The 26,266-nt window shown below is 36.8% G+C and overlaps 1 protein-coding gene across 4 annotated transcripts in view; it reads right to left on the reverse strand.

The window, feature by feature from the left end:
• Nucleotides 1-7,544: 7,544 nt before the first annotated feature.
• MDFIC (MyoD family inhibitor domain containing) overlaps nucleotides 7,545-26,266 on the reverse strand; it is a 93,748-nt gene continuing 75,026 nt past the window's right edge. For 3 of the 4 annotated variants that reach the window (XM_033191896.1, XM_033191895.1, XM_033191898.1), the window contains one exon: nucleotides 8,011-11,034. In XM_033191896.1, the coding sequence (XP_033047787.1) occupies nucleotides 10,787-11,034 (248 nt within the window). In that variant the 3' untranslated portion in view covers nucleotides 8,011-10,786. Of the gene's footprint in view, nucleotides 11,035-26,266 lie in introns of all 4 variants that reach the window. The other variant, XM_033191897.1, reaches the window with a different exon arrangement.

The following is a 26,266-nucleotide window of genomic DNA, read 5'->3' on the forward strand; positions in this document are numbered from 1 at the left end:
GATTTGCTCGCTAATTGCAGGGCTGCTAGAGGCCAACCAAAGAGATTTGGATCATACAATACCTAAGACTTATGATGGGAACTGAACTTCATTAAGCAAGTTAAAAATCAGTTAGCAACCAGTTGATTTAGTTAAAAATGGTCAAGTCAGTGTGTGCATATAGGTTGGTGGAAAATTTTTCTCTTTCAATTATTATGCTTGCAATTGTCATGCAGTATGCATCTTAGGACTACATATCCAATTGTTCACATTATTTAGGTTATTCATACTATAATATGCATATATATTTACCCATTCATTCACTTAAAAAACAACAAATATATAATTGTACGTCTCTTATATACCAGGTACTCTGGATATGCCTTGTCCATCTCTCCTTGGCTTCTTGTGTTTCTCCCACTTCTGCCTACCACACCCTCTGGCTAATATACAACATTGGCATACTAGGGAACTGGAAGATTTTACTCTGGCACTTATCTTACTAGTTCACCCACCTGAGCACCACATATATTACCATTGTCATTATGTAAACCCTAATAGAAATTGTGATGAAAGTTCCTAATGTTGGTGAAACTGCCTACAAATCACTTTCAAATCCATTGCGTTGCTTAAGGAAAATATAACATTTGTGACCTGAAACATGAATGTACTTTATAACTTCTATGAACTTGACTTTTATTTAACATTCATATAGTCAGTTTGTATGCAAACACTGGGCACGTTTAATATGTTTATTCACCTAGGGATAGTCTTTCAATATCCTTCCGGAAACGTATTACTTCAGTTCCGTCTCACCCATCCGTCCTTACAGCCAATGGGTTAGTTCAGGTCCTCACCATCTTTTGTGTTTGTAAATGAATGGAAACCCTTTAAACTGCCTATCCAAGTTCATTCTTCATCTCCCCAAGTTCATCATCCATACTGCTTCCCTCATAAAAATGTGATCAAAATATAAATTTGATCTCACCATTTCCTTGATTCAAATCTTCAGAAACCTTCGTATCACCTACAAGACAAAATTGGGAGCCTTCAGCAAGACATTTAAGGTGCTACCTCGCTGGACTCAGTTCTGCTTCTTCCTATAGCTCCCTACTCTCCATCCTGCTGCAACATAACTGTAAATGCACAATGTATGGATAAATAATGCATGGATGAAAACTTCTCCAAATCCAAGTATGAATGCTTCCTCTTCTGAGAAAATTTACTGATTCTCCTAGGGAGACTTAGTCACTCTCACTTCTCAACTCTCATTGCAATTACACTTGTTTCTATTCCAACCATTTAATGCTATATAATTAACATGCATTCTCTCTCTTTAGGCCAGGCACAGTGGCTCACACCTGTAATCCCAGCACTTTGGGAAGTCGAGGTGGGTGGACCACTTGAGGTCAGGAGTTCGAGACAAGTCTGATCAACACACTGAAACCCTGTCTCTACTAAAAGTACAAAAAATAGCCAGATGTGGTGGCACACACCTGTAATTCCAGCTACCCAGGAGGCTGAGGCAGGAGAATCGCTTGAACCCGGGAGGTGGAGGCTGCAGTGAGCTGAGATTGCGCCACTGCACTCCAGTCTGGTGACAAAGCAAGACTCCATCGCAAAAAAAAAAAAGAAAAAGAAAAGAAAAAAAAGAAAGTAGTGAGTTTTCTAATTTAGGATTGAACCAGGTGTTTAAGATCTGATAACAGACCTACCTTAGTTTAGAAATGTTTGGTGCCAAAGGCATATAGATGCCATATTAACTTATATCCATTGGGTACATTTATATAGAATCCCTAAATATGGCATTTATGGGTGGATCTGTAATCTGTAAGCTAAGATTTCTCCTATGGGTATGTTTATGCTGATAATGATACTGAGCCATTTTAGGTTGTGGGGAATAAAGGAAAATTTCATCATTTGGGGATCCTAAAGCCTTGTAATTCAACCATAAGCTTTGTATCATTCATGGTATCGATACCCTCTTTCTTTCCCCATCCCCCATCCCCAGATTGTTACAGTGTCAAAAGTTAACAGGGAGGATATGTAGGCATTGAACCAAAAATGTTGAGTAAGTTTCTGGAGTGTCTAGTGTAGTTCTTGTATTATTGTATTATTATATTTGAGTAACTGTCAATGTTAAATAGACAAAAACATCCAAGATACCCCAGGATTTATATTTTCTTAAATCTTAGAAATACATGATAACAAGATTGAACTCAGACATGTGCGTCTGCACACAAACAAGCTCACTTTTTCTCACTACCTCATTATTCAGAGTACTGGCAGGAAACAGATGGCTCCCCCATAGGGTTTAATTGAAGGGAGATTAATAAAAGGGACTGTTAGCAGACAAACAATCAGTTGTAAGAAGACCAACAAAGGAGTTTGAAGTTCCAGGAACTAACAGCATTGGGAAACCTCTACTTCTCCGAGCCTGCAGAGGTACCAGGAGAGCACTGTAGCTATGGGAGAGGGGCCGTTGCACAGGAACCCCTAATGTGGAGAAAGAGAGTTACTATCAAACCACTGACTGGAAGGAACAGGGGTAAGGGTGGGGTGGGAATTAATACTTTGACTTCTCTCTCATCTTTTGATTTCCCACCAGTGCCTACCATCAGTCAAAGCCAACTGGAAACCAGAAAGCAAGATATCCTGGCACAAAATCGGGCAGAAAGAAAAAACTGATCTGAAGGTGGTAAATGGAAAATGACTGACACCTAATATTATGAAGAGCATCTAACTCTTGAGTCTTCATCCACCTAAAAACAATGGACATCATTGATAAGTAGGCACAGAACAGTAACGCATTGTGAGTTCATTGACTTTTGGGTCAATGCATGCCATGAAAGATAAGTAGTACAGTAGCTATGAATTTTATTCGCCATTAGAGCCCAAGCCACGATACCCACTCAAGGTAGGAAAGATGGGAGACAAGAAACAAGCCAGATAAGACTTCAGTTCCGCGTGTTTCCATCCCAGCTTCAAGCAAAGCTGTTTTGATTGAATCTATTTATTATATTTGGTAATATGTAAAATTACATAAGAAATATACCCGTCTAATGGAAAGATCCAGAAATAGAAATTAGGTTTCCTAGGTCTATCAGTAACTGACAGTGTTACTTTAAAAAGTAAACTTAAGCAATCTGTCCCAGTTTTTTCATCTGTAAAATGGAAGTTATAACGTCTATCCTAAAAGAATCATAGTTTTGTGAAGATCAAATGAGAAAACAGACACGGTTTTCTTCTGAAAAGTTAAACAAGTTCTACAAATGTCAGCCCTATCACTTTTGCTATCTCCTAAAGCTGTCCCTGAGTGTAAGCTGCCAATCACCACATCCTCTTTTTTGGGCTATCTTTCCTCTACACATGGAGCACTTCACTCAACTCCAACTTAAACATCACACACAAAGGAAAGATAAGCAGCAAGAAAATCCAAATGCATTGGCAATACCACTGCATGTTAAAAAGAAGGAACTAGGTTCACGTTGAACTTCGTTTTCGTGGTGCATAACTCTCCTTTCCATAGGTCCTATTAACTTCAAAGGGAGCTCCGTGCATGTAAATGATTATATTTATTGGATGCGCCAACTCTTTCTTATCCTCCAGGCACAATTAGAAATATCATAGAAAAATGAATGTCAGAGACTTGGATCCATATTTGATATTCTATGGGAAATTCCCCACAGTTACAGATGTTAAAAATCCTGCCCAATGGTCCAGTTATAAATTTATAGTATTTCCTTTTCTATATCCTTGGAATTATTTTTCTCTGATTTCCTTTTTACATTAAAGGAAAAATATTCCCTTTAGGTCCAGATAAACTAGTGATAAAACCTTGGCTTGTTGTACAGCTTGATATAGTAATAAAAATTTAGACTGTGTAACCCCTCTCTTTCAAGGAACTGTTAGTGCTTCCCTGAGATTATCCCGTTAATAGTTACAGGAACTCTTCCTACTTCAAGTTCACTCTGGGAACTGCTCTTAGAGTCAGTGTCTAGGAACTCAGTTCTTGGATGTTCAGCTTAATATCATATCCTCTAAACCACACTGTAATTTCAGTGTTCCTTGTAAATTCAGGCCTTTATCAATATTTTTGTTAGGTGGCTAATAACCTTAGCGTTCTGTAGTTGAAGTCGCCACAATAAATTAAATTTGTATGGAGCCCTGTGCTTTTCACACCACTTTGCTGTTTGTTCACTTTAAATTTAGTAGTTTCATAGCTCACAGTGGAAGCGTCCCTAGGACTGACTCTGACAAATAATGCCCTCATTCGGTGCTATCAGTGAATATAAGGACCTTGAAAATGTTATAGACATGTCTCCTCAGCAATATTACATATTATATATTTTATATATAATCTAAAGGTAGGTTAACTCGTTAGCTGCATATTTTTTAAAGTGACAAAAAAGGAGAAAAATAGAAGAAATCTTTCAAATTAAATATTTAGAACTACTATAAAAGAGAAAATGTTACTATTAAATGATGAAAAACATTGCTGGAAATGTACCCACATCTGATGGATGGTTGGGAAGATACAAAGGCTTTTTAAAATAATGTTTTGATAAGCAATATGACTTACAAAAGATTCATTTTAACTAGCCTTACAGACAAATAAACCATATCATGTTAATTTGAACCCATTTTTAATTCTTTGTAAAAAATAAGTAAGCAAGGGAAGTCTAATTGTTGTAAATATTTATAGAGCAAAACAACCCAAACTAAATATAACAATCAAATTTCTAGTGAAAATGTGTGTAAGTAGGTTTATTTTGAAAGGAAAAGTCCTACTCCCAGTGTCATAACCAATTAAATTCTCCAGGTAATGGCCCCATTTGCATAGCGAGCGGAACCCACAAGTGGGAATTTTAATGGGTACACCACCTGAGTACAGTAATTGAGAGTGACACAACTTGAACTAGTTTTGTGCTTACCCCACTGAAAATTCTACTCATATTGTTTTTAATGTCAAGCTACAAGTCAAATTTCAAGATGATGGATTTGTTCTTTTTTAAGCACTGAGTTTGAATAAAAGAAATGCTTTAATTCTGTTATGCACTGCATATCTTTGCTTTAACGAATCTGTACTTCTGATTCTCACCATTGCTTCATTTTCTTCAGTGATTGGAATTTAATTTTATTCATTAATTTGTGAATAATTAGATAAAAAAATAATGTCCTCAGCAGCTAAATTGCTTTTGGATTGCGATTTAATGTACTTTTACCAGAATATATATTATAGTTAAGCTGGCATAACAGTTTACTAAAATGTCATTGTGTAAATATGCCCAGTTATTCTTTTTGATGATCTAACAAAATCTAATATAATACGTATTCATGGGTATTTTACTCCTCCTTCACCTCAGCACCAATAAAACACAGTTTCTGCAGAGCTGATCAGAGACACCTTGTCATCTAAAGATGTTACTTTTAAAAGATATTCTCCTTATCTCTCAGGCACTATTCATGTCCTTGAAAGAATTGTGCATTCTGATTGAGGGATCATATGACGTTCACATGAAATTATATAATAAAGGTGATTTCAAGACTCTAAAAGTCAAACACACACGATGAACTAGGTTTTGAGGTGACATTCTAAAACTTCTTTTGTTTCACTCTAAGATTGCTTGCGATCTAACTGTTTGTAGGTGTTTGACACCACTCTGCCACATCTGTAATTGGCATAGCATCCAGCAGACAGGCTCTGTACATCTTTACACTGCAACCTACCAAGTTAAGAAATGTATTGGTTCAATATAAAACAGCAGGCTGTTTTTAGACATAGTTACTAGTGCACAAGCTTTAATATGGCTTGGCTTCATCCTATAATGAGATCTTTTGGTTCCCTGCTCAACAGGCTTTTATTCCTTTGCAAAAGGCTATGAACTATGTCAAGTGGATCAGCTGCTTTTGTACACCCTCTTTCTTGGCTTTGGAGCATAATTCCTTTGCTTCTACCCCTTTATGCATCAGACAGAACTTAAGAACCTTTTTCCATTTTTCAAGCTAAACTTAGAATTTGTTTGAATTTGCTTTTCACCATTTTCCTAATAATTACATTCTCAACTAAACCTCACACAAAGACCTGCCTGGAAGTGAACACCTAATTGCAGAGCTATACTTTGTCTTTAACACACATATCTATACCCCATGTTGGTAATGTGTCAAAGGATGGTTATCTGAAATGATTTCTTCACGGTCACCTCACAGCTAAATTAATGCTTCCTTTTCAGTGAGCACTAAATGGGATGTGGTAAGGAATTGAGTGCATAAATAGACAAACAAACAATGGAAGTAGAACTACTAGCCACAGTTCAGTGAGAAGGCAGGAAGCTACTTAACTTGACATCTGGCTGCTTAAGAGTTATAGTTGAGGCTCTAGTGGAAAGTGTCATGCTATTATGACAGTTTGGTGAAGAATGGGTGGTGCAGATTCTGTTTGCATAGAGACACTGCTTTCCAGGTGGGGCTCGGCTGTGGTTTTATTTCATTTTCAGATTGTCTATTGTCTTCATTAAAATTTGGTCATAAATATTATATTTTGAGTTATAGTGCTTTAAAAGGAGCAGTCATGGTCCACCGAGAATTTTGCAAAGTATGTAGAAGATTTAGTCATCAATGATAGTTTTTGTAACACCCATCCTCCATGTTAGGGATGCATTACAATAGCATCCCCTCTCCACAACTTCTTCCATTTTAAGCAAACTCTAAAAGCAATCTTAAATAAGGAAGTAAACACTGGCAGGTTCACTGTTGAAACTGTTTTCTCACAGGAGATGCCAAACTTCTTCCCTGGGTTGAAACTTCTTAAGGGTTATGTGACTTTCTTGAGGTGCCTAGTACCAATCCAAGCACAAAGAAAACACTCATTGCAGTTTATTGTATAGGCATATTGGAGATGAAGGGTTGAAAGGATTCTGTTTTAATACCCAATGCTTGATTATAAAAACTATAAATAGTGTGGAACAAACCCTATTAATATATTACCCATTGTTTAAAACAAAAATGATATGTTCTGCTGTATTAGTGTAAAAGAAAACAAACTGGATACTACGGTATTTGATGAAATTTTCTGCCACCAGTCAGATCAGATGCAACAACCCTACAGGCCTACAAATCACAAGTAATTGGAAGGGGCATAAAAGTCTTGAATAATTTGAAAAATAATCTCATGAATAAATAACCTGGTTAATTAGGCAGTTAAGTAAATCTAAACATTTAAGTAGCGTTCAAAAAAGCAAGATATAGACTCTCTGGGCTCAAGTCTTATTTATGTTAGGCAGTGATGTTTGACTCTTATATCATTAGAATCTAGAGCACTGATAGAGTTTGCATGGATAAAGAATGGAAAGTTATTACATAAGGTTGCCTTGGTTACTCCTTGAACTGCTCAGATAACATTGACTATCCAGGTGAGGAAAATGGATACAGCTGATACACTGTAAAAATGAAAAAATAACTTTCTAAATAAAAAATCTTCTAAATAAAGTCATACTGTATTGTTTTAGTTAGATGCTAACTGCAAAGCATTTACAAAAATTGTGCCACTATATGCCCTACATGGAAATTCTTCTGATGATTTATTTTTGAGTGAAATTCATTAAATCTAAGACTCAATTTCATAGATGTTCGAGAATTTTTACGTTGGCTTTTAATCTCGGCATATATTGTAAAATTACCTTAGTTTTTCTAAGTAGAAATATAGTTCCAAAGTAAATAAATGAAATTAATTTACTAAAACGATGTAAAAAAACTTGTATTTTGACATACTATAAATTTTTAAAAGAACACTATGTTTTGAAATCACATATCAATGATCATTTATACCATAAACTGATCGATATTTTTCATAGTTCATTTATGGACATGAGTCATGTGATTTACATAAGAAGACTCGGAAATCTTCAGACAGGGATGAAACAGGATAAAGACAACCTACAGGTTTTAACTTATGGTTGAATTCTTTCAAATATTAGTCAATATGTCAATTAGATATAAACATATGATAAAGCAAAATAAAGAACTCATTTTAAAAAATTTTCAAAATAGTGTATTCAGGATAATACAAGTCCAGTTTTAAAACATTTTAAAAGCCTTTCCACATTTAAAAGGACACTGCCTATAACTATAAATTCTAGCACTTAGTCATGATAGCCATACAGTTCAACAAAACATTTTACATTAAGAAATCATAAGATATATTGAAACTATTTTCACATTTGCCTACTTTTCCTTTTTCTTATTCCTTTTAATTATACAAGATACTTTATGGAATAACTGTCTGGAGTAGACAAGAGGAAATGTGCTATGAACATAAATACAAAAATAAAATTCTGGTATCCATTAACATTCTCTGTTATGAAGAAACATTATTTCAAATGTGTTAATATTTTCATCACAAATTGTGGCAGTATATGTTTAAATACTAGACTAATCACTTGGTTGAAAAACTGCATATAAAAAGCCAAATATTCTAACAATTCCTGGTCATTAGGAGGTTTCATGTGTCCATAAACAGACGATATTCTCACATCCTAATATATGAGCATAAGTTAATTTTGGGTATATGTAAATATTTAGATTGTGGTTACTGTAAAATAGTACAAAGATTTCCTTATGTTTTATGTAACAAATGAATTAAGTTCTTTAGAGGAGAAAAATGAAGACAGTTATTTACCAGAATTATATTCAGATCCCCAAATTTAAAGGTTTTGTATGTGTGTATGTACGTATAAGTAGCAATAAAAGAAAGATTCAAAAGTTTGCTAAGTTTTTTCTTTTTTAAGCCCTTTAAGTAATGATACAACTAGAAACTAGGTTTCATCTCAAAGGGAAAACCACAGGTGATATTCTCATGCTTCAGGTTAAAAACCTCTCTTAAAAGGCTAGGTTTGCAAAAGGCTTCCTAAAATTATGCTTCTGTTGTTACTATCAATGTGATATTCAGCCAGAAAAATTAAAAATAATTATTAATCCCAAAGCATACTTTCAAAATTTCTACAAAGAAGTATATTAAATCAAACCAAACTACAATTTTAGAGAGATCAAACTGAGTAGGAGAGTGCATGGTATGAAAATTTACTCTCCCTTTTATGTAAGCCACACAGTCTCTACGTCTCAATAACTATATAATTAGTCTTGTAATTGACTGATGTCTTTACACTTAAGGATCATTATAACCTGCCACATTAGTTTAATTTAACATAAAATTGTAATACAGAAATTTGGTCACAGTAGTGAATGTCTAGATTTCTTCTGCTTTGAAAAGAATCGTTTCCATTTATCTGTGTTTACAAAAAATAGCAATGCTTAAGAAACAAACCAAAGTAAACAACTAAAATGCTCTCATCCCAAAAAGACCTAAAGCTCTCAAATAAAAGAAAGCCTATGAATAACTCAGAACACTGGGATTTTAATATTAAAAATTTCCCAATTTAAATGAAATGTGTCAAAGTACTCCATCTTCTTTATTAAATAGAGCTATTTTACTAAGGCATTATGTTTTCATCAAAAAAATATGATAACATTTAAATTATGTGTAAGACAATGCATATTTTTAGTTAATTTAAACTTTATAGCTTTTTTAAAATGCTGTATTACTGCAACTAATAACAAAGGATGCTGAAGGCACTGTTCTTTTAACTGGTTAAAGGCACACACGATTTAGGGTGTCCACCTAAAACTTTGTCAAAAATCTAAATAATTCATTTAAATGCCAGATGAATCACTCATTCTAAGAGAGTCTTCAAATGCCACATTCTCCCTGAAGCCTTCCTGAATATTCTGGTAGCAATTTTCTGCGTATTCCAACAGCCTTTTGAGTTTATGTCTCTTATAATCCTCACGTCAGTATGCCTTGTGGTATGGTTCATTCTTTACAGACCTCCTTAGTCTGCTAAATCTCATGTTCCTGTGGACAGGAGTGGAACTGTATCTATTCCCACAGTCTGAGGAAGAAAGTCTACACAGTAGGCATTCAGCATCTGTTAAACAAGCGGAGAACGTAAGGGAGAGAGATCAGCACTGGTTCCTAACTACTATGTGGGTTTGTTTCCTAAAGTTTCTTTTAAAATAAAGACTGGTTTATTTATTTACATATTTATTTATTTATTTAGAGATGGAGTCTTGCTTTGTCACCCAGGCTGGAGTACACTGGCACAATCTCAGCTCACTGCAACCTTCGACTCTTGGTTCAAGCAATTCTCCTGCCTCAGCCTCCCAAGTAGCTGGGACCACAGGCACCCGCCACCACACCCAGCTAATTTTTTGTATTTTAGAAGAGACGGGTTTCACCATGTTGTCCTCGCTAGTCTCGAACTCTGAGCTCAGGCAATCTGCCCACCTCGGCCTCCCAAAGTGCCAGGATTACAGGCGTGAGCCACTGTGCCTGGCCAAGACTGTTTTCTTTTAATCACGAATAGATACACATCAAAATAAACTGCCAGGTTTAAATACTCACTGAAAAATAATATATTTGGAGCAAAGGGCTCCTGAGAATGGTTAGAAGAAACAGAAATATCAGTAAAAAGGAGAACACATTTAACATTTGGGGAGGGGGTGTCAAAATGTCCCAAAGTTATTGTAACATATTAAGAAGTTTATCAAACTAGTTAAAGTAGTTAAAATTTCACATATTAAACCATGTAGATTTAGTTAAAGTAAAAAGGCTTTCAGAGATTACTTACAATAATGAGTTAACAGTGCAAATTCCATGTTGTTTCATGAGAATCTTACAATGTGCTTTTCTTCCCCCCAAAAGTAAATTTTTAAACACTCTCCAGTTTTAACACAAACAAAAGATAAATATTTATGAAGGAAAACAAATTCCACAGCATTCCATACAGATTTCCAAGCAGTCTGATGATTCACAACAGGCATCCATGATGCCACAGTCCATATCACAAGGGCAGTTACAGTCATCCCCCATCTCATCTCCACAGCAACAGCAGCAGGCTTCTGAGGTGCAGATGCCACAAGACGCTTGTCCCAGGACAATATTGCAAAGGGTCAGGAATTCGCAGAACAAGCAAGCCAGGATACAGTGGACGCAACAATCTTCATTTTCAGTGGTAAGGAGACCATGTAGTGAGAAAAAGGAGGAACATAAAATACATCGTTATCAATAGATTCAGTAAGAATTGAGCAAAATAGTTAAGTCATCCACAACCCAAAGGAAGTTTGCTTTGTGAGCTGGAAGCTCAAAAAGGAGCTTAAGTTAAATTCTAGATGAGTGATCTTTAGAAGAAGATACTTAGTTCGAAAAAAAAAAAAAAAGTATTGTGTGTATGCACATGTGTTCACATGTGTTAGATTATTACTCTCACAAACTGTGCAATGGCCCTTGGTCCTAGATACCACTTCTCTATGCTTCTTATCCACCTTTCTATATGCTATTGCTCTTTATAACACTGGGCTAAAACAATTGCATTTTAGTTATTAAAGTCCTTCAGAAATAGAAATTTCCTTCAATTGCTCCACCCCACCTGCTCTAAAATTGAAAAAGAACAAATTTAAATATGAAATATTTGATGTATTATTGAAAAATTAATTCAATAGTTCAACCAGAATCCATTAAGACTTCACTTTCTAATACAAATGATTCAATTTCATGGTTTTAGGCCTTTTATTTCACAAATATTAAATAAAAACAGTGAGACTCTCTGGTTGGGTCCAACTATTGTTTCTAGAAGGGTCCTTCTGCCTACTTCTAACAAAGGAATTTATACCTTAGCTAATGTGAATAATGACACAGTAACATTGCTTTCCCACTTCCTTTGGTGGCAAAGAACTTTAACATCTCTGTTATCTCCTGACACATCTCTAATAATGCCTCTCTAAACAATAATGTTCACTAAACTTAATAAACTGATAAAGTTGAGAAATCAAAGAGATTATAATTTAATAAATTTAGATTCTAATGTTCTAATGTCCATTTCTTTATAATTCTGGGGCAAGTGAAAGGAGTAATGGAAGGAAATTTCTATTTCTAGATAACTTTAACACATGTAATAACATCATTTAAAACCAATGTTATAAGACAATTGCCTCATATCAGAAATAGTTGTGAATTTTTACCAGAATTAATTCTGGGTTATTTTGTGTGGGTTCCTTGTTTTTTGTTTTTGTATTTTGTATAATATAAGTTTTAATAAGAAGATTCCACTTCCAACAATAGCAATAAGGCACAACCACCCCACCCTCTTCCCACTGTCACATGTCCTTTGTGTTTCTGTATTTGGCATTAAAATTAAGTGCCTTTGATGGAGTGTCAGCAAACTGTGAAAACCAAAGATGAAGGAAAGAAAACCAGCTTGTTGCATGGCAGCCATGCTATAATACAAAATCATGCACTTCTCTATAGAATGCCATATAACTGCATGTAGATGTGAATTGACAGAATTCCTCTACCACAGATTCCTTGGCTACAGATGCTTCAGGTAAGGAAAAACAAACACCAGCGTACCTACGGCAGTCTTTTAACTCTACAGGCCTATACCTAAGCATCCCGTCATAAACTCCCTAACTCTTTGAACACCCCTCTGTTTCTCTGCAGATTCTAACTTTGTAGAGAGTTCAGAGGATGAAAGGAGAAAATGTCGAAACACAAAGTCATGCACTCCACCTGCCAGATGGTGAAAAGGAGGAAGGGTCAGAGAGAACTCAAAAGGGAATTTCCAGAGTTGTGCTTGCAGAATTAAAGGCTAAAAGGACACACTGTTCTTTCCTTTTTTTTTTAGTGCCAAGCCCACTTTTACATATGATGGTCCATGCAGCAATTGGAAAAACAAAAACAGAGTTGTGAGAGTTTTCAAGTCTCTCCATCTTCTCCTAATATTGATTTCTGGTAGTAACAAATCATTTCAGGGGAACTCTAAAATCAACCTACATGAATAAAGGCCCATGACCTTACAACGTTCTGGATTTCTAGACGGTGTCCGTGGTTTCCCTTTATCAACTCTGTTTCCATACTTTCATCTCAGCATCTGTCTTATATAACTCTATTCAGTTGAGTTTTTCCAGAATTACATTATCATCATGATTTGTAAAATATTTGAAATGTTATAAACAGCTAGTTTCATTATTACTTAGAAGATATTGTTTAACTGGCATCAAGTCAGTTTTATTCAATGTACCTTCAAGTGAATATCCATATTATCTATTTCCAATAATACCTCACTGAGACCTTAACTTTCTATTCCACCATGCAATGCTTAAATATCAAGATTGAGAGAGGGACTCAACAAAAACCCACTTGACATTGAAGAACCTTAACAAAATGTTTTTAAAAGCCTAAGAGTGGTTATTGATTATGTAAATTATTTATATACTAGTCATAAAATTTATCAGACATGGAACTACGTATAACGGGTCTATCCATTTTAAAGGGGAAAGAATGTCTCGTCCAGTCATAGAAATAGATGGTTACAATATTTTTGAAGCCTCCTTTGGTCCCTTCCTGAATCTATTTTCCTCTCCATAGAAGTAACCACTGTCTTAAATATAAATATTATATGATCTTTCCCCTGCTCTTTATTGTATTTTTCACAGCAGTACATGTGTACACACCCCTAAAAAATATACCAGAATGGAAAGTATACTTTACAAATTGCTGTGAGTAGCATCTTCTGCTCAACATCCTGCATTTGAGATTTATCTATGTTGATTCATGTAGCTGTAGTTCACTCATTTTCCAGGTGCATAGTATTCCATTGAATTAATATCCAATGATTGATTTATCCATTCTATTATTTTTTATTTTTCTTTTTTGAGACAGAGTCTCACTCTGTCACCCAGGCTGGAGTACAGTGGCATAATCTTGGCTCATTGCAACCTCTGCCTCCCGGATTCAAGCAATTTTCCTGCCTCAGTCTCCCCAGTAGCTGGGACTATAGGTGCCCGCCACTATGCCTGGTTAATTTTTTGTATTTTTAGTACAGACAGGGTTTTACCATGTTGGACAGGCTGGTCTCAGACTCCTAACCTCAGGTGATCCACCCGCCTTGGCCTCCCAAAGTGTTGGGATTACAGGCGTGAGCCATTGTGCCCAGCCTCATTCTACTATTTATGGATATTGTGGTCATCACCAGTGTTGTTGCTGTTCCTAACATGGCTGTTCTTAACATTGTTGTTTGAAACAATCTTATCCAGGTCTCCTAACATACATGCTAAGCAGCCAGCAATAGGATGGTTGGGTCACAGGCCTGCTCATCTTTAATCTTATTAGATAATGCCAAATTTGTTCCCAAGATTGTTGCTCCAAAATTTAGTTCCACAAACTAAGTATGAGAGTGCTCATTCTCCACATTCTCACCAATCTTTGAAACCATCACAATTTAACATGTGCAAGTTGTGTGTGAAATGGTATCTCATGGTGGTTTTATTTTGCCTTTCCTTGTTTCCTAACAGGTTTGGACATTTTTTCATGTTCATTGGCCATTCATGTTTTCTCTTCTTTGAAGTGGGTGTTCAGCTTGTTCATGTTTTTTCCTAACTTTTATATTGGGTTGCCTCCTTTTTCTTACTAATTTGTAAAGGTTTTTCAGATATTCAAGATACTGATCCTTTGTTAAATATGATTGTCTTCTATCAGAATGTGACTTAATTACAATAAACTAACAAAAGGGAGATAAGTTAACTTTTGACCTCGGAGAGTTTAAGGTGAGGAAGGGAAAGCCAAATTAAATCTTGTTTGATAACACTGGATATGGGATTACATGGCTGAGGAAGTTAAGTGGCAGAGAGAAAAATCTGATAATTGATCAGCAAAAAGACGGAGAAGTGTTAGTAAGATTTGATAGCAGAATGAAACAAAAAAGTTTTAGTGTCTGATTCAAAACAAGGAACTCAGCTATGCCGATGACAGAAAAGGGGAAGAAACCAATAAGCAATTAGGAGAGAGAGATTGGATGTGATTGGTGTGAGATCAATAGCCTTGAGGATGAAGAGAGATGGGAGTGACATTCCAAACTAAACCACTAGTTGCCTCCCATAGGATATATTCATTTGAGAATTAATATTTCTTCCAGATCTTAGACTATAATGACACGTCATGAAGGTTTTAAAAGCCTTAAGCCAAGAAATGAATCTCTTATAACTCCTACTTTAGTAAGCAAGATTTACAAATTAATCTGCCTGTTAAAATATCATTTTATTTTTAGTAGACAAAGAATTTTTTTTTAAGTTCTTAGGTCTAAATAGATCAAACACTCCTTTGGTAATTTCTTTTCTTCAACAAAACCTGTTTTCTGTAACTGATTGGTGTAAGTGGTTACTTTACTAGAATGGGAGCTCTAGCTTTAATGCAGGAAAAGTATTTACTTGCTGTTTTCAAAATTGAGAAACATCTTAAAAGTAGAGATGTTTTCATCAATTTTTCATTTTTTTTTTTAAATGGAAACTTACTTTGTACTAAACTCTCTTTTAAGGTCTTTATAAATATTGATTAATTTTATTCTAATAATAAATTAAGAAGTCATACCGGTATTATGCCTATTTTACTAACGCAGAGACTGATTCACAGAAAATTTAGGAAATTTTCCCAAGGTCATAGAGGGAGTGAGTAGCAGAAACAGGATCAGGACCCAGACAGTTAACCTCCTGAGACCATGCTCTCAGTCAGCAAGCTATGCTGCTGTTACAGGAGTGGGTCACTTCTAACACTGGGATAATGTTCCTTGGAGGAAGATCAGTTACAAATCCAAAACTTTCTGCTGGTTTGTTTTGTTCATCTATCTGTTTTTAGCCTTGGTTCATGTTCCTTTTCTTTTTTAAAAATTATTCTGAATTTTAGTTTTAACAAAAAGTTGAAAGTAAATGTTACCCTTCAATACGTAAGAACAAAGTCATCACTAAGTTGAAGAATTAATAAACTGCCAGGTGCATTGTTAAAATAGACATAAGAGAGAAGGCAGTGTGCAGAGAGATGATGTCTCAATCAAAAGAAACAAATCTATAAATTTAAAACATAAATTTAAGGACTGTAGCTACATGATCAAGAGCTCCATATGCAGTAGCTCTTTATGTAAATATTAAAACTTACAAAATGGAGACATTGTTTTAAAATGTAAGTCCTTTATAATTTACTAGAAAAGTACTTTGGGTTACTCTGAAAAACCAAATCTATTAACAGGCATCTAAAGAAGCCGCAAACCAAAATGCATTTACAAGATCATAGAGATGTTAAACAAGATGTATCTACCGAAGTATCTACCAGAAACACATTCATATTCTTATTTTTTAAATAGAGAAATATCTAGAAAATACAACAAAAATTAGCCAAAAATGATTCCTTAAATCCTACCAAATCTTTAAATGATCTGATTGTTATTCCTTGCCAAAAATCATTTTTTTTTTTTTTTGGTGGATCTCTTTATAAAACCCTTCTATTTGTAACCTTCTATTTCTGTCATAGTTTGACTGCGACTCAGGGTAATGAAAAGGTTAAAGTAAACTAAGAAAAAACAGTTGTTATAGTTTCTATCCCTGCCACTGCCAACAGGAATCAAGAATCATAAAAGGCACGATAATGATGGTTTTATTTGAGGTAAAGAGAAGATCACAAGAATGATCAAACTTAAGAAGGCTTGAATAGAGAAACAAACTTTTTTTAAAAAAATGAGTCCTCTGCATCCATGTGGCTTGCAGTCAGGAATCATCTTTTTCCCCGTTCTTGAGATTTCAGTTTTTATGGTTTTATTCAGTCAGTATTTACAGTTTTTGCCAAAACTGTTTAACCTCTGAGAAGTCCACTGGGTTCTGGGAAAGGTGCCTGTCCAAAACTGGGCCAAGCAAGAATTGCACAATTCAGTGTACTTAGAGGAGAACTCAGCACAAGACTGGCAGCTACTGTAAATTTAGGAAAACAAAGTAACACTTTAGAAGCTAAGTAGCTAAAAGGAGAGCATAAAAGGAAATATTCATCATGTTTGATTTAAAAAGCAAAACAAAACCACAAAAGCTGTGATGAATTACTGAAGACACAACCCCACACAAAATCTTTGAGTGCTACGAAAGGTCATCAGTGTTATGTTCAGGCAGCTGGCCTGTTATCTGGAGAGCTCCTAGCTCCTCAACAGCATTCAAGTAACAACTGGAACTGACTTCAACAGCATCTTAGAAGTCTGGTGACAATGTCTGCGACTGATCCCAGGAACTCTGTGCTGCTGAAAATGAGAGTGAAGACTAGCTTTTGTAAAAACAAGTAAGTTTATAATGAAATTATCCCAATTGATACTGATACCTGATCAATATGTGGCCAAATTACACTAGGGAATATGAGGAATGCAGTTTATCAAAGTGAAAGGAACCCTGAATGAGTCACCAGAAAACTACACAACAAACTCAGCTCTCCTCTAAACAAGCCTCTTTTATCTCTTTCATTTCCTCCTTTTAAGATGTGGTATGACAGGTGCTCTGAATTTCTCGGAACAGAGATACCAAACAGCTACAGTGGAGTACAGGAAAGGACAGACAGCAGAGAATTCGGAGAATAACCCACAACCCATTTCCATTTTTAAGAGAATACAGATTGAATGGGTCTTATCTTATTTCTAATAAAGTTTCCTATGAAATAAGATGCTTGAAAGTACTTTCTTAATCAAATCCCCATCATGTAAGCTACATGCTGAAAAACAATGGTTTATTAGCATTTATCAGGCCAATAGTATGCCAAACAAAGACCGCGGATTAGAACATGAGCAATAAGAGTTATGTGTATTTAGTAATTTAGGAAATTGCTTTGAGGTCAAACCTGACTCTGTAGCTTTAAGATCAGTGCCACAGAGCACCCCCAGTTGTTCCCCATTCTTTAGCTGCTATGACTATCATCTACCCAGTGGTGGTATAACAGGACTCTGTGCAAAAGTCTGACTAGGTGAAGGCTTTCCTCTTCCTAGATACTGCTTTACTGCGACTGTTCTTTCCCAATAGGAAAATCAAAAAGCAAGCTAGAAGTGGGCTGCGGTTATCCTGAATCACAGCCGAGATGGCTAAGTGAGCATCTAGCCTCTGTAAAAACCCAGCTGCGAGGGACCAGACACAGACATCTCTGGGGAGTTCTGCTCCTCAAGTGTGTGTGGGGGTGGGAAATGTTTACTAATACCACACGGTAGCTCAGCTCTAAGTAGCTCCGTGTCTCCAAGACAGAGGACGCACAGCACTTCTGGCCAACAGCCCTAGCCTGACCTGCTGCCTGAATAAACTGGCCTAAAGTGAGCCTCCTACACAGAACGCTCTGGCACAAAACTCTCCCAAGAGGCCACACATCTTAGCCAAAATCCAGTCAACATTTTCCTAGTGGGGAACAAAGTGAGATGGGTCAGGAGGTAAAAAGAAAGCTAGAGAAAAGCTACATTTTCCACTGCAGGACAAAGAAAACCATACTTTGGGAAATTGAACAATAATCTTTACTATTATCTTTCCTCTCAACAAAGTCAAAAAGAAACTAGGAAAAAACACAGCACTGCCCTCCCACATCCCACAAAGTGACTCCTCAATAAGTTTCCTACCACATGTGCAAATCCTAGAATCCATCTCCATCCTACGGGAGGTGCTTTTGTATTTTAAATGACAGCCAGTGGATAGCACAGATTTTTTTCCTTCTATTTGTTTACCTTTGTTGCCTGATCTGTGGTTGATTCATTAAATATTCCAAACTCTCAGAGAGATCGAATCCAGTAATTGTTGGTCATGACTTAACTCTAACACTGGTTAAGTAGTCCTTTCTAAAGAGATGCATTTTACAAAGTGTAGGAAGTTAGACTAGGGGGAGGTAGTTCACGCCTGGAATCCCGAGGTGGGCAGAATCCCAAGGCGGGCGGATCCCTTGAGCCCAGGAGTTTGACTACCCTGGGCAACGTGACAAAACTGTTTCTACCAAAAAAAAAAAGAAATAGCTGAGTATGGTGGCGAGTATCTGTAGTCTCAGCTATTTTGGGGAGGGGGTAGGGAAGGTGGGGGGTGGAGTGCTAAGGTAGGAAGATCACCTGAGCCCCAGGAGGTCCAGGCTGTAGTGAGCCATAATCATGCCACTGCACTCCAGCCTGGGTGTCAGAATGAGACCCTATCTCAAAAGCAAAACAAAGTCCAGGAAATATGTATATACACACATACACTTGATAGATAGGTAGATCTCAGAAAATATTTTGATTCTTAGAAGCTTAACACAGAAATCTGAAGAGAGGTAAAAGTTTAGTTATTGGAAGTGCTTATTTAAATTCTTTTACCTAGAAAGTCAGTTTTTGGGCAGAAAGGAGGGAAACAAAGACTAGAAAATATCAATGGTGCAAATAATATTTACATTCACTTACTGAATCTCTACATTTTAAGATCACAAGCTTAATAGCTGGTAATAGCATTACTGTCCTCATAGGGTTATGATGAAGATTAAAAGAGATAATGCACATTAAGTACTTAATAAAGGATTTAACATGCAAGTGCTTACTAAATATTATTACTGTGACAGCTGTGAAGTTGATAGCAAAATATTTATTCTAGGAAAACCACATCTCTCCACCTACCTATGTTCCATTTACTCTGGTTACCACACTGACATAGGGCCATTCTATTTTAACCTAAGGAGGTTTGTAAAAGACTCTGACCACAGCTCAAACACTTGAAAGAACGAACCAAGAAGGCAACTCTAAGAAACAGAATTTGCAGAGTGAAGCATCAATCTACCCAGAGAGACTTAGTAACCTTGTGTTTGGCTACAGCAGCAGATTTAAAAATAATAACCTATTTTTTCCATATTTCAATTATTATCTATTTATTTTTTCCAGAGGCTAGAAAGCAAAAACAGTAAAACTATACTTTACTTGAACCTATTCAGTGCTGGCTATTTTCAGTTGGCCAGTTGAAATACTTCTAATATAACAAGTTTAAATAATAACAAAGTTGAATATAATTTCTGGATAATAAAATATATTTTAGATCTTAAACACATTTTCTTAGAAAAGATCAATGTGCAACAGTTCACTCAAGTTGGTAACAATACCATTTATGACTACAACAAAAATACATGCAAGTATATCCTCTAGTTTTAATGAAAATGCATATTGGGGTCAAAATAATCCAAAATATCTCTCCCAAATGCTTAACATATTTTCCAATTTTATTTTCCCAACTGTGTTTATTTCACAGTTCACATTTCAGCTTCATCTCTTTTTCATTTGTCCTTGGCATATACATTGTGCAAGTTACAAATGAAAATAAACCAGTTTTGTCTTGTTAACAAAACTTAAACTATAATGTACTCACTGGGTGATTCTGTAAAATGTGATGATGATGATGATGACGATGATGATACTGATGAGTAAAATAACTCCCTGGTCATATCCAATGTTTTCCATCACTGATATTAGCCTATTACAGAGATACACAGGGTTGGCCAGGCCACCTAGGACATAAGGTCTTTATGGCAGCATGGGAGGAAACAAACACACTAAAAGAAGGCTGACTGATGCTGACAATATTCACAGGACTGGGATCATACACAACAATTCTCCAGGCACTTGACCAGCCAGGGCTCAGCAAGAGTCCAAAGGACACTTTTGCAATCCAAAGGACTGAGAGGTCCCCAGCAGTGACTGTTCCTGTAGGACCCCTGGTGGCAGGGGCAGCATCCCCAGCAGGAGGTGCAGACCTCACACAGGCAGGAGGAGCCTCGCCTGAGAAGACCCAGGATGCACTCCCCAGCCCCGACAGAAGAGACAGGCCCCAACCAAAGAAGCACAGCGGTCTAACAGACAGGCCAGGCAAGATGAAGCGAAGCAAGCAGAGTGAAATGTTACAGCGAAATGAGACACCAAAGCACGTTTCAAAGCAGTGCACAGGAGGTAAATCCTATTATTTATGGAATTAATTTGTGAATCAACGATGGCATTGTTACTCTTTGCACATCCCTCCCTCTCCATCCATGTTATCTACTAATACCATTTGATTTTTTAAAGGCTCTATTGCAAGCCTCAGATGAACAGGACAGCATGACACTGAAATTACAAGGTATAAATACCTCCGCCTTAATTTAGTGTACAAACAATTCCAGAGCCAAAAACAATCTATGAACATGTTGTTTACAAGTATACTCTAAAATTGCTGAAAACAGATAAACCTAGTTTTCTCATGCAATAAAAATTTTGTGGCCTAGTGTATTATTACTTTAAACTAGGGAAAATAAGATAAAAATTAAAACCCTCTTCCTGAGGTGCTTCCCAATTCCCTGCGTTTCATCTGAGCCACCCCCTAACTGAGTTATTCCTGTCACAGCTCATTACCTCCTATTACCATTTGGGCAAGCTAATTCCAGAACTACAAAAAGAAAGGGTTGTAAGTGTCTGTGGTTGTGGTTGTTACTGCTGTTTGTTTGGTTTAAATGAGGCTACTAGCAACAGGGACACAACATAGTGGGGGCACAAAAACAAAGGTATTTCAATTAATGATCACCCTTCCATCTTCATAAGTGGCAAAGACAGCCAAGTATTAGTGTATGTATAGGGACTGTGATGCTGGAAACTTAAAACCAGCTTTTTGGTCTTGGCTCTGTCACTACTTGGCTGAGTGAGTATCTTGAACAGGTCATTTCACTTGGTGTCGACACACATACAAGGAAAGGGAAAATGCTCTCTAAGTCTGTGTCAAGCTCTAAAGTTCTAGGAAGATATAATCTATTTTCTATAACCAATAGATAGTTAAATCTAGCACAGGGTATTTTCTTAGCCTTGAACAGGACCATTACTGGGTTTAATGCAATATTCAAAACAGAACGGAAAGTTAATTAATGCTGAATACAAGTTGACTGTAAGTTGGCTAAGCCCCAGGAGCAAATAGCCATACTGTGCAGAAACCCCACAAAGACAGGGCCTTGCCTGCCTTGTCGTAGATACTGAATGTGGGCCTGGAAAGTAGGCGTCAGATAAATGATGGCCAATGGTCAAAGTAAACTGTGTACTCTGGTCCATTAAAGACATTAGAGGCACATGGAATTCGCCACAGAAGACTCTCTAAGAGTGCTGAGTTTATAAGAAGTGGAAAAAAAAATGGAATAAATACAGTCTTCATTCCTAACCAGCATAGGAGCCTGAAGACAATGCCTTCATAGTCAAATGTTCATTCAACAAGTCTTCATTGAGCATTTGACTACATGGCAGATTCTGCCCAAACTTCAGAGACAAAGATTAAGGAACGTAAAGTGTAGGTGAATAAAAATATAGTTACGATACAGTGTGATAACTGTTGTGATTTGGACAAACACATCGTGCTGGTGGAGTAAGTAATGAGTACATTTATTTCGTTTTTTTGTCCTTTTTTTCTTTTCTCTTTGTGGAGAACAGCTTCTCACTACATTGCCTAGGCAGGTCTTCAACTCCTTGGGTTCAGGCTATCCTTTTGCCTCTGCCTTCCTAAGTGCTGGGATTACAGGCATGAGCTACTAGGAGTATAGGCGTGAGCCACCGTGCCCAACTGGAGTAAATAATGAGCAAGGAGTGTTACATAGTAAGTGCCTCAAGGCATTACCTCTGCATCACAGACAATCTCATAAGGTGAACATTTGGCTCATTTTATAGGTGAGAAACCTGAGGTTCAAAATCTTTATATAGTGGCTTGAGGTGCAAAGCTACTAAGGGGAGGTCTGGGATTCAAATTTAGATCTATGTGATTCCAAAGGTTGTTCTCATCACCAATATATAGTTTCCCATATTTTATTGTATTTTTAAAATTTTTATTTAGCAACATTTTATATAGTACTTACTATATTTCAGGCACTGCTATAAGTAGTTTATAAATATTTACTCACTAAACTCTTAGAATAATTGTATGAGATAAATGCTATTATAAACCCCATTTTACAGATGAAAAACTGAGGCACAAATGGATGGAATATCCAATATCCAATTCAGATTTGTAAGATGGAGTTCTGAAAGGGGAGAGGAGAGAGCATAGGGTAGAAGGAGAAAGTAAGGGTGATTCCTGGGCTATGTCTTAAAGAAGAAGACTATGTTAGATGAAATAAAAGCAAAGATTGTTCTAGTCAGTGGGGAATTTATGCAAAGACACAGAGGCAAGCAGTTTTAGAGATGCCAGTGGCTCCATATTTTTGTTGGATCTAAAGACACCAGGTAAACATCTTCAATTTTCCGTGTCAGAAATGAGGAAGCAGGAATGGCATGCAGTGATAATACAGTACCAATGGGGTCAGGCAGGAGGACTCTGAGGAAATACCAAGAAAGTGGGATTAGCATGCGTTGATAAGACCTCAGATGAAGCAGTGATGAGAAGAGTGAAGCGTGACTCCCCTGGTTTCTGAAGCCATTTACTAAGGAAGAAATCCAGGAGGAAAAAGAGTTTGGTTTAAAATACATTGAGTGTGAGACTTGCTAAGTCTGGGGATACTCAAATGGAAATGTTCAAAATGCAGCCAGAGACCATGATGTGGAGTTTGGCGGTAGTTAGTCCGGGGCTAGGGGATGAAACATGGCTGAAACTGTCATAGTGAATGGGCTTATTCAGCTGCCCAGGGAGAATGTACTCAGTGATGAGGGATTCAAGGTAACAAAAGCATCTAAGGAAGGGAGGAGCTGGCAGAGGAAATAGAGGAGTAAACACGGAAGTAGAAACTCTAGGAAAGGGAGATCCCATGGAATTGAGAGATAATAATATTTCAAGGAGGTTGTGTCAGATACTGTGTTTGGCCAGCGAAATTATAGTGATGTGTTCGGGCTAGAAATGAATAGCAGTGACGTGAGGACTACTGAAAAGTGAGGGAACAGGGACCACACATGCAGCTATCTTTCCAAGACATCTATTTGTAAACAGAAAGAGAAAACTGAGGATGCAGAGTCCATGAAGAGATACACTCCCACCTATACACACTCCCTACACGTACATTTTTAGACAGGAAAGACTTACATATGTTCACTGTTCTCCAGAAAAAAGTTCAAACTGAATGCAGAAAGGGCCACTCAATGGAGTGAGTGTATTAAAAGGTGGGCAGTGATGGGGTATGTACTGCAACAGGAAGAGCTGTATCTCCTCCTTTGAATGGCAGGTAAAAACAGGCTCAGAATTAGGTAAGTTTGTAGGTAGGGCCCAGGGTGGAGAGACCCTGAGGAAAAGCTGGATGGCCTCTTCTACTCCTAGAGAGGGAGGGAAAGTTGCCAAGTGCTTCTTTAAAGAAAACAGCACCAAAATGAGATGGCCACTGTGGAAAATGGGAGAGGGCAGGTCTGCTTGTTTTTGTAATTCATTGCTGTGTCCCCAGACTGTACCTAGAAGAGTGTGGTACTTATCTGCCACAGAGTAAGTGCTCGAGAATGATTTGTTGCAGGAATTTGGGACATATTGAAGTTCTGTGGAGGGATTCTGAGGCTCTGTTGAGACCCAAGACCACACATGTGTAGTGATAGTGATTTATATGGTCATCAAGGTTTTTTCAGGAGTGTTTAGCTCCCTAGTATAGACAGGAGTTGAAAAGACAGATAATCCAGATTTTTGGTTCTGAAAGGATGGTATGCCAGAATGACAGGGTCACAAGTAAGCTTGATGTTTCACCAGGAAATCCAATTCTGGATAACGGGGAAAAAAATAACATATGGGAGGCCAGTTTTTTCTGGATTTTTTGTTTTTTTGTTTTTTGTTTTTTTGAGATAGAGTCTTGCTCTGTCATCCGGGCTGGAGTGCAGTGGCACAATCTCGGCTCACTGCAACCTCCGCCTCCTGGGCTCAAGCGATTCTCCTGCCTCAGCCTCCCAAGTATCTGGGATTACAGGCATGTGCCACCACACCTGGTTAATTTTTGTATTTTTAGTAGAGACAGGGTTTCTCCATGTTGGCCAGGTTGGTCTCGAACTCCCGACCTCAGATGATCTGCCCACCTTGGCCTCCCAAAGTGTTGGGGTTACAGGTGTAAGTCAGTGTGCCGGGCTGGGAGGCCAGTTTTAAATGTATTTATACACATACATATATATAATTTTTCATGGTTAATTGGAGTTCAAGAGCCAGTAGCTTCATACTTATTTCTAACTAAGGGTATAATTTTTAAAAGCAACAGGAACAAAAAAATCAAAGGCATTTGATTAAGAAACAAAACAGGACTTCTCTACAAACTCCAGCACACTGGCCTGGACATATAGCAGACCCTTAATAAAAACCTGTTGACTCCATGCAATTCAATTTTATGGCCTAAGGTAATGATGGCTTTTGGTTTTAGCTTCTCCTGTCACTCCACAGTACACATTTCCTAGGAGATATCTACCATAGATGTTAAAATGTTCTTTCTAAAATAACTACTTTTCTGTCATTCCAAAAATGCAATTTCTGCATCCTTCCCTGAGCATAATTATTAGGAAAAAAATAAACTTCAACTTCTAGTGTTAACTTCAAATTATGTTATGTTATGGTGATATTATTCCCCAAGAGGTCCAGTTCCTCCAGTTTGATTTCCCAAGAGAAGTTATAGTGGAAATTTGGGGAGATTTAATATTTCTTTGGAAAACTAGTATATTAATCCATTTTGCTCTTTTCTTTCAATTATCTTCACATTTTCCCCAAACTCCTGGATTTCTCAGTCTTCTAAGAGACAACTACTGTTTATTTGTATGAGTATTTTTTCTCCTTCAAAGTGAGCAGAATGATTAATATCCTTGAGCAAACTACTTAATAATTATTCAATTTTATTCTTCTAATTGCCTCCTACATCCACTTGAGAGGATGTCTACCATCTTCAATTTTTCCCTTCAGTCAAGTATACAAGAGGAAGGAAAGCTGGTACAAATTACCAGAGTCCTGTGCTTGGATGGGGGCCTCAGGCCACACTATGTTGCATATCAATTAAAATCCCATGGGAAGATTTGCCTGAAAACCCTGAAAAATATGTGTCACCAGGTTGTTGACTTTGAAGCACTTCCTCTGTTTTCTCTTGTACTTATTTATGGCAATTTAAATTAAGACTATCTAAATTGTGGCATATAAAACCCAGTAAGTTCATTTTCTCCGTTCTTCTGCATCCTGGCATTGGCTGGCTATGCATTGGTAAAAGCATGACATTAAAATGCAAACATGAAAACAAGTTACTTAGGGATTTAATATTTAACACAGTTTTTTAAGGTGAGAAATTGAATATGTCCTTTATTATCATTTCAATTTAATGTAAGCAAAAAGAAGCTGTTCAAAAAAAAAAAATCTGTGTTCTCTGCATTGTGAAAATTACATACAGAAACGCAAATTTATAAAATGTGTATGTTACAAAATAAATTACTTTTACTATAAAGAATGCTTTGGATTCTGAGGGGCA

This window comes from Trachypithecus francoisi, unplaced genomic scaffold, assembly GCF_009764315.1.
Source record: "Trachypithecus francoisi isolate TF-2019V2 unplaced genomic scaffold, Tfra_2.0 Lachesis_group4, whole genome shotgun sequence".
Classification (NCBI taxonomy): Eukaryota; Metazoa; Chordata; class Mammalia; order Primates; family Cercopithecidae; genus Trachypithecus; species Trachypithecus francoisi.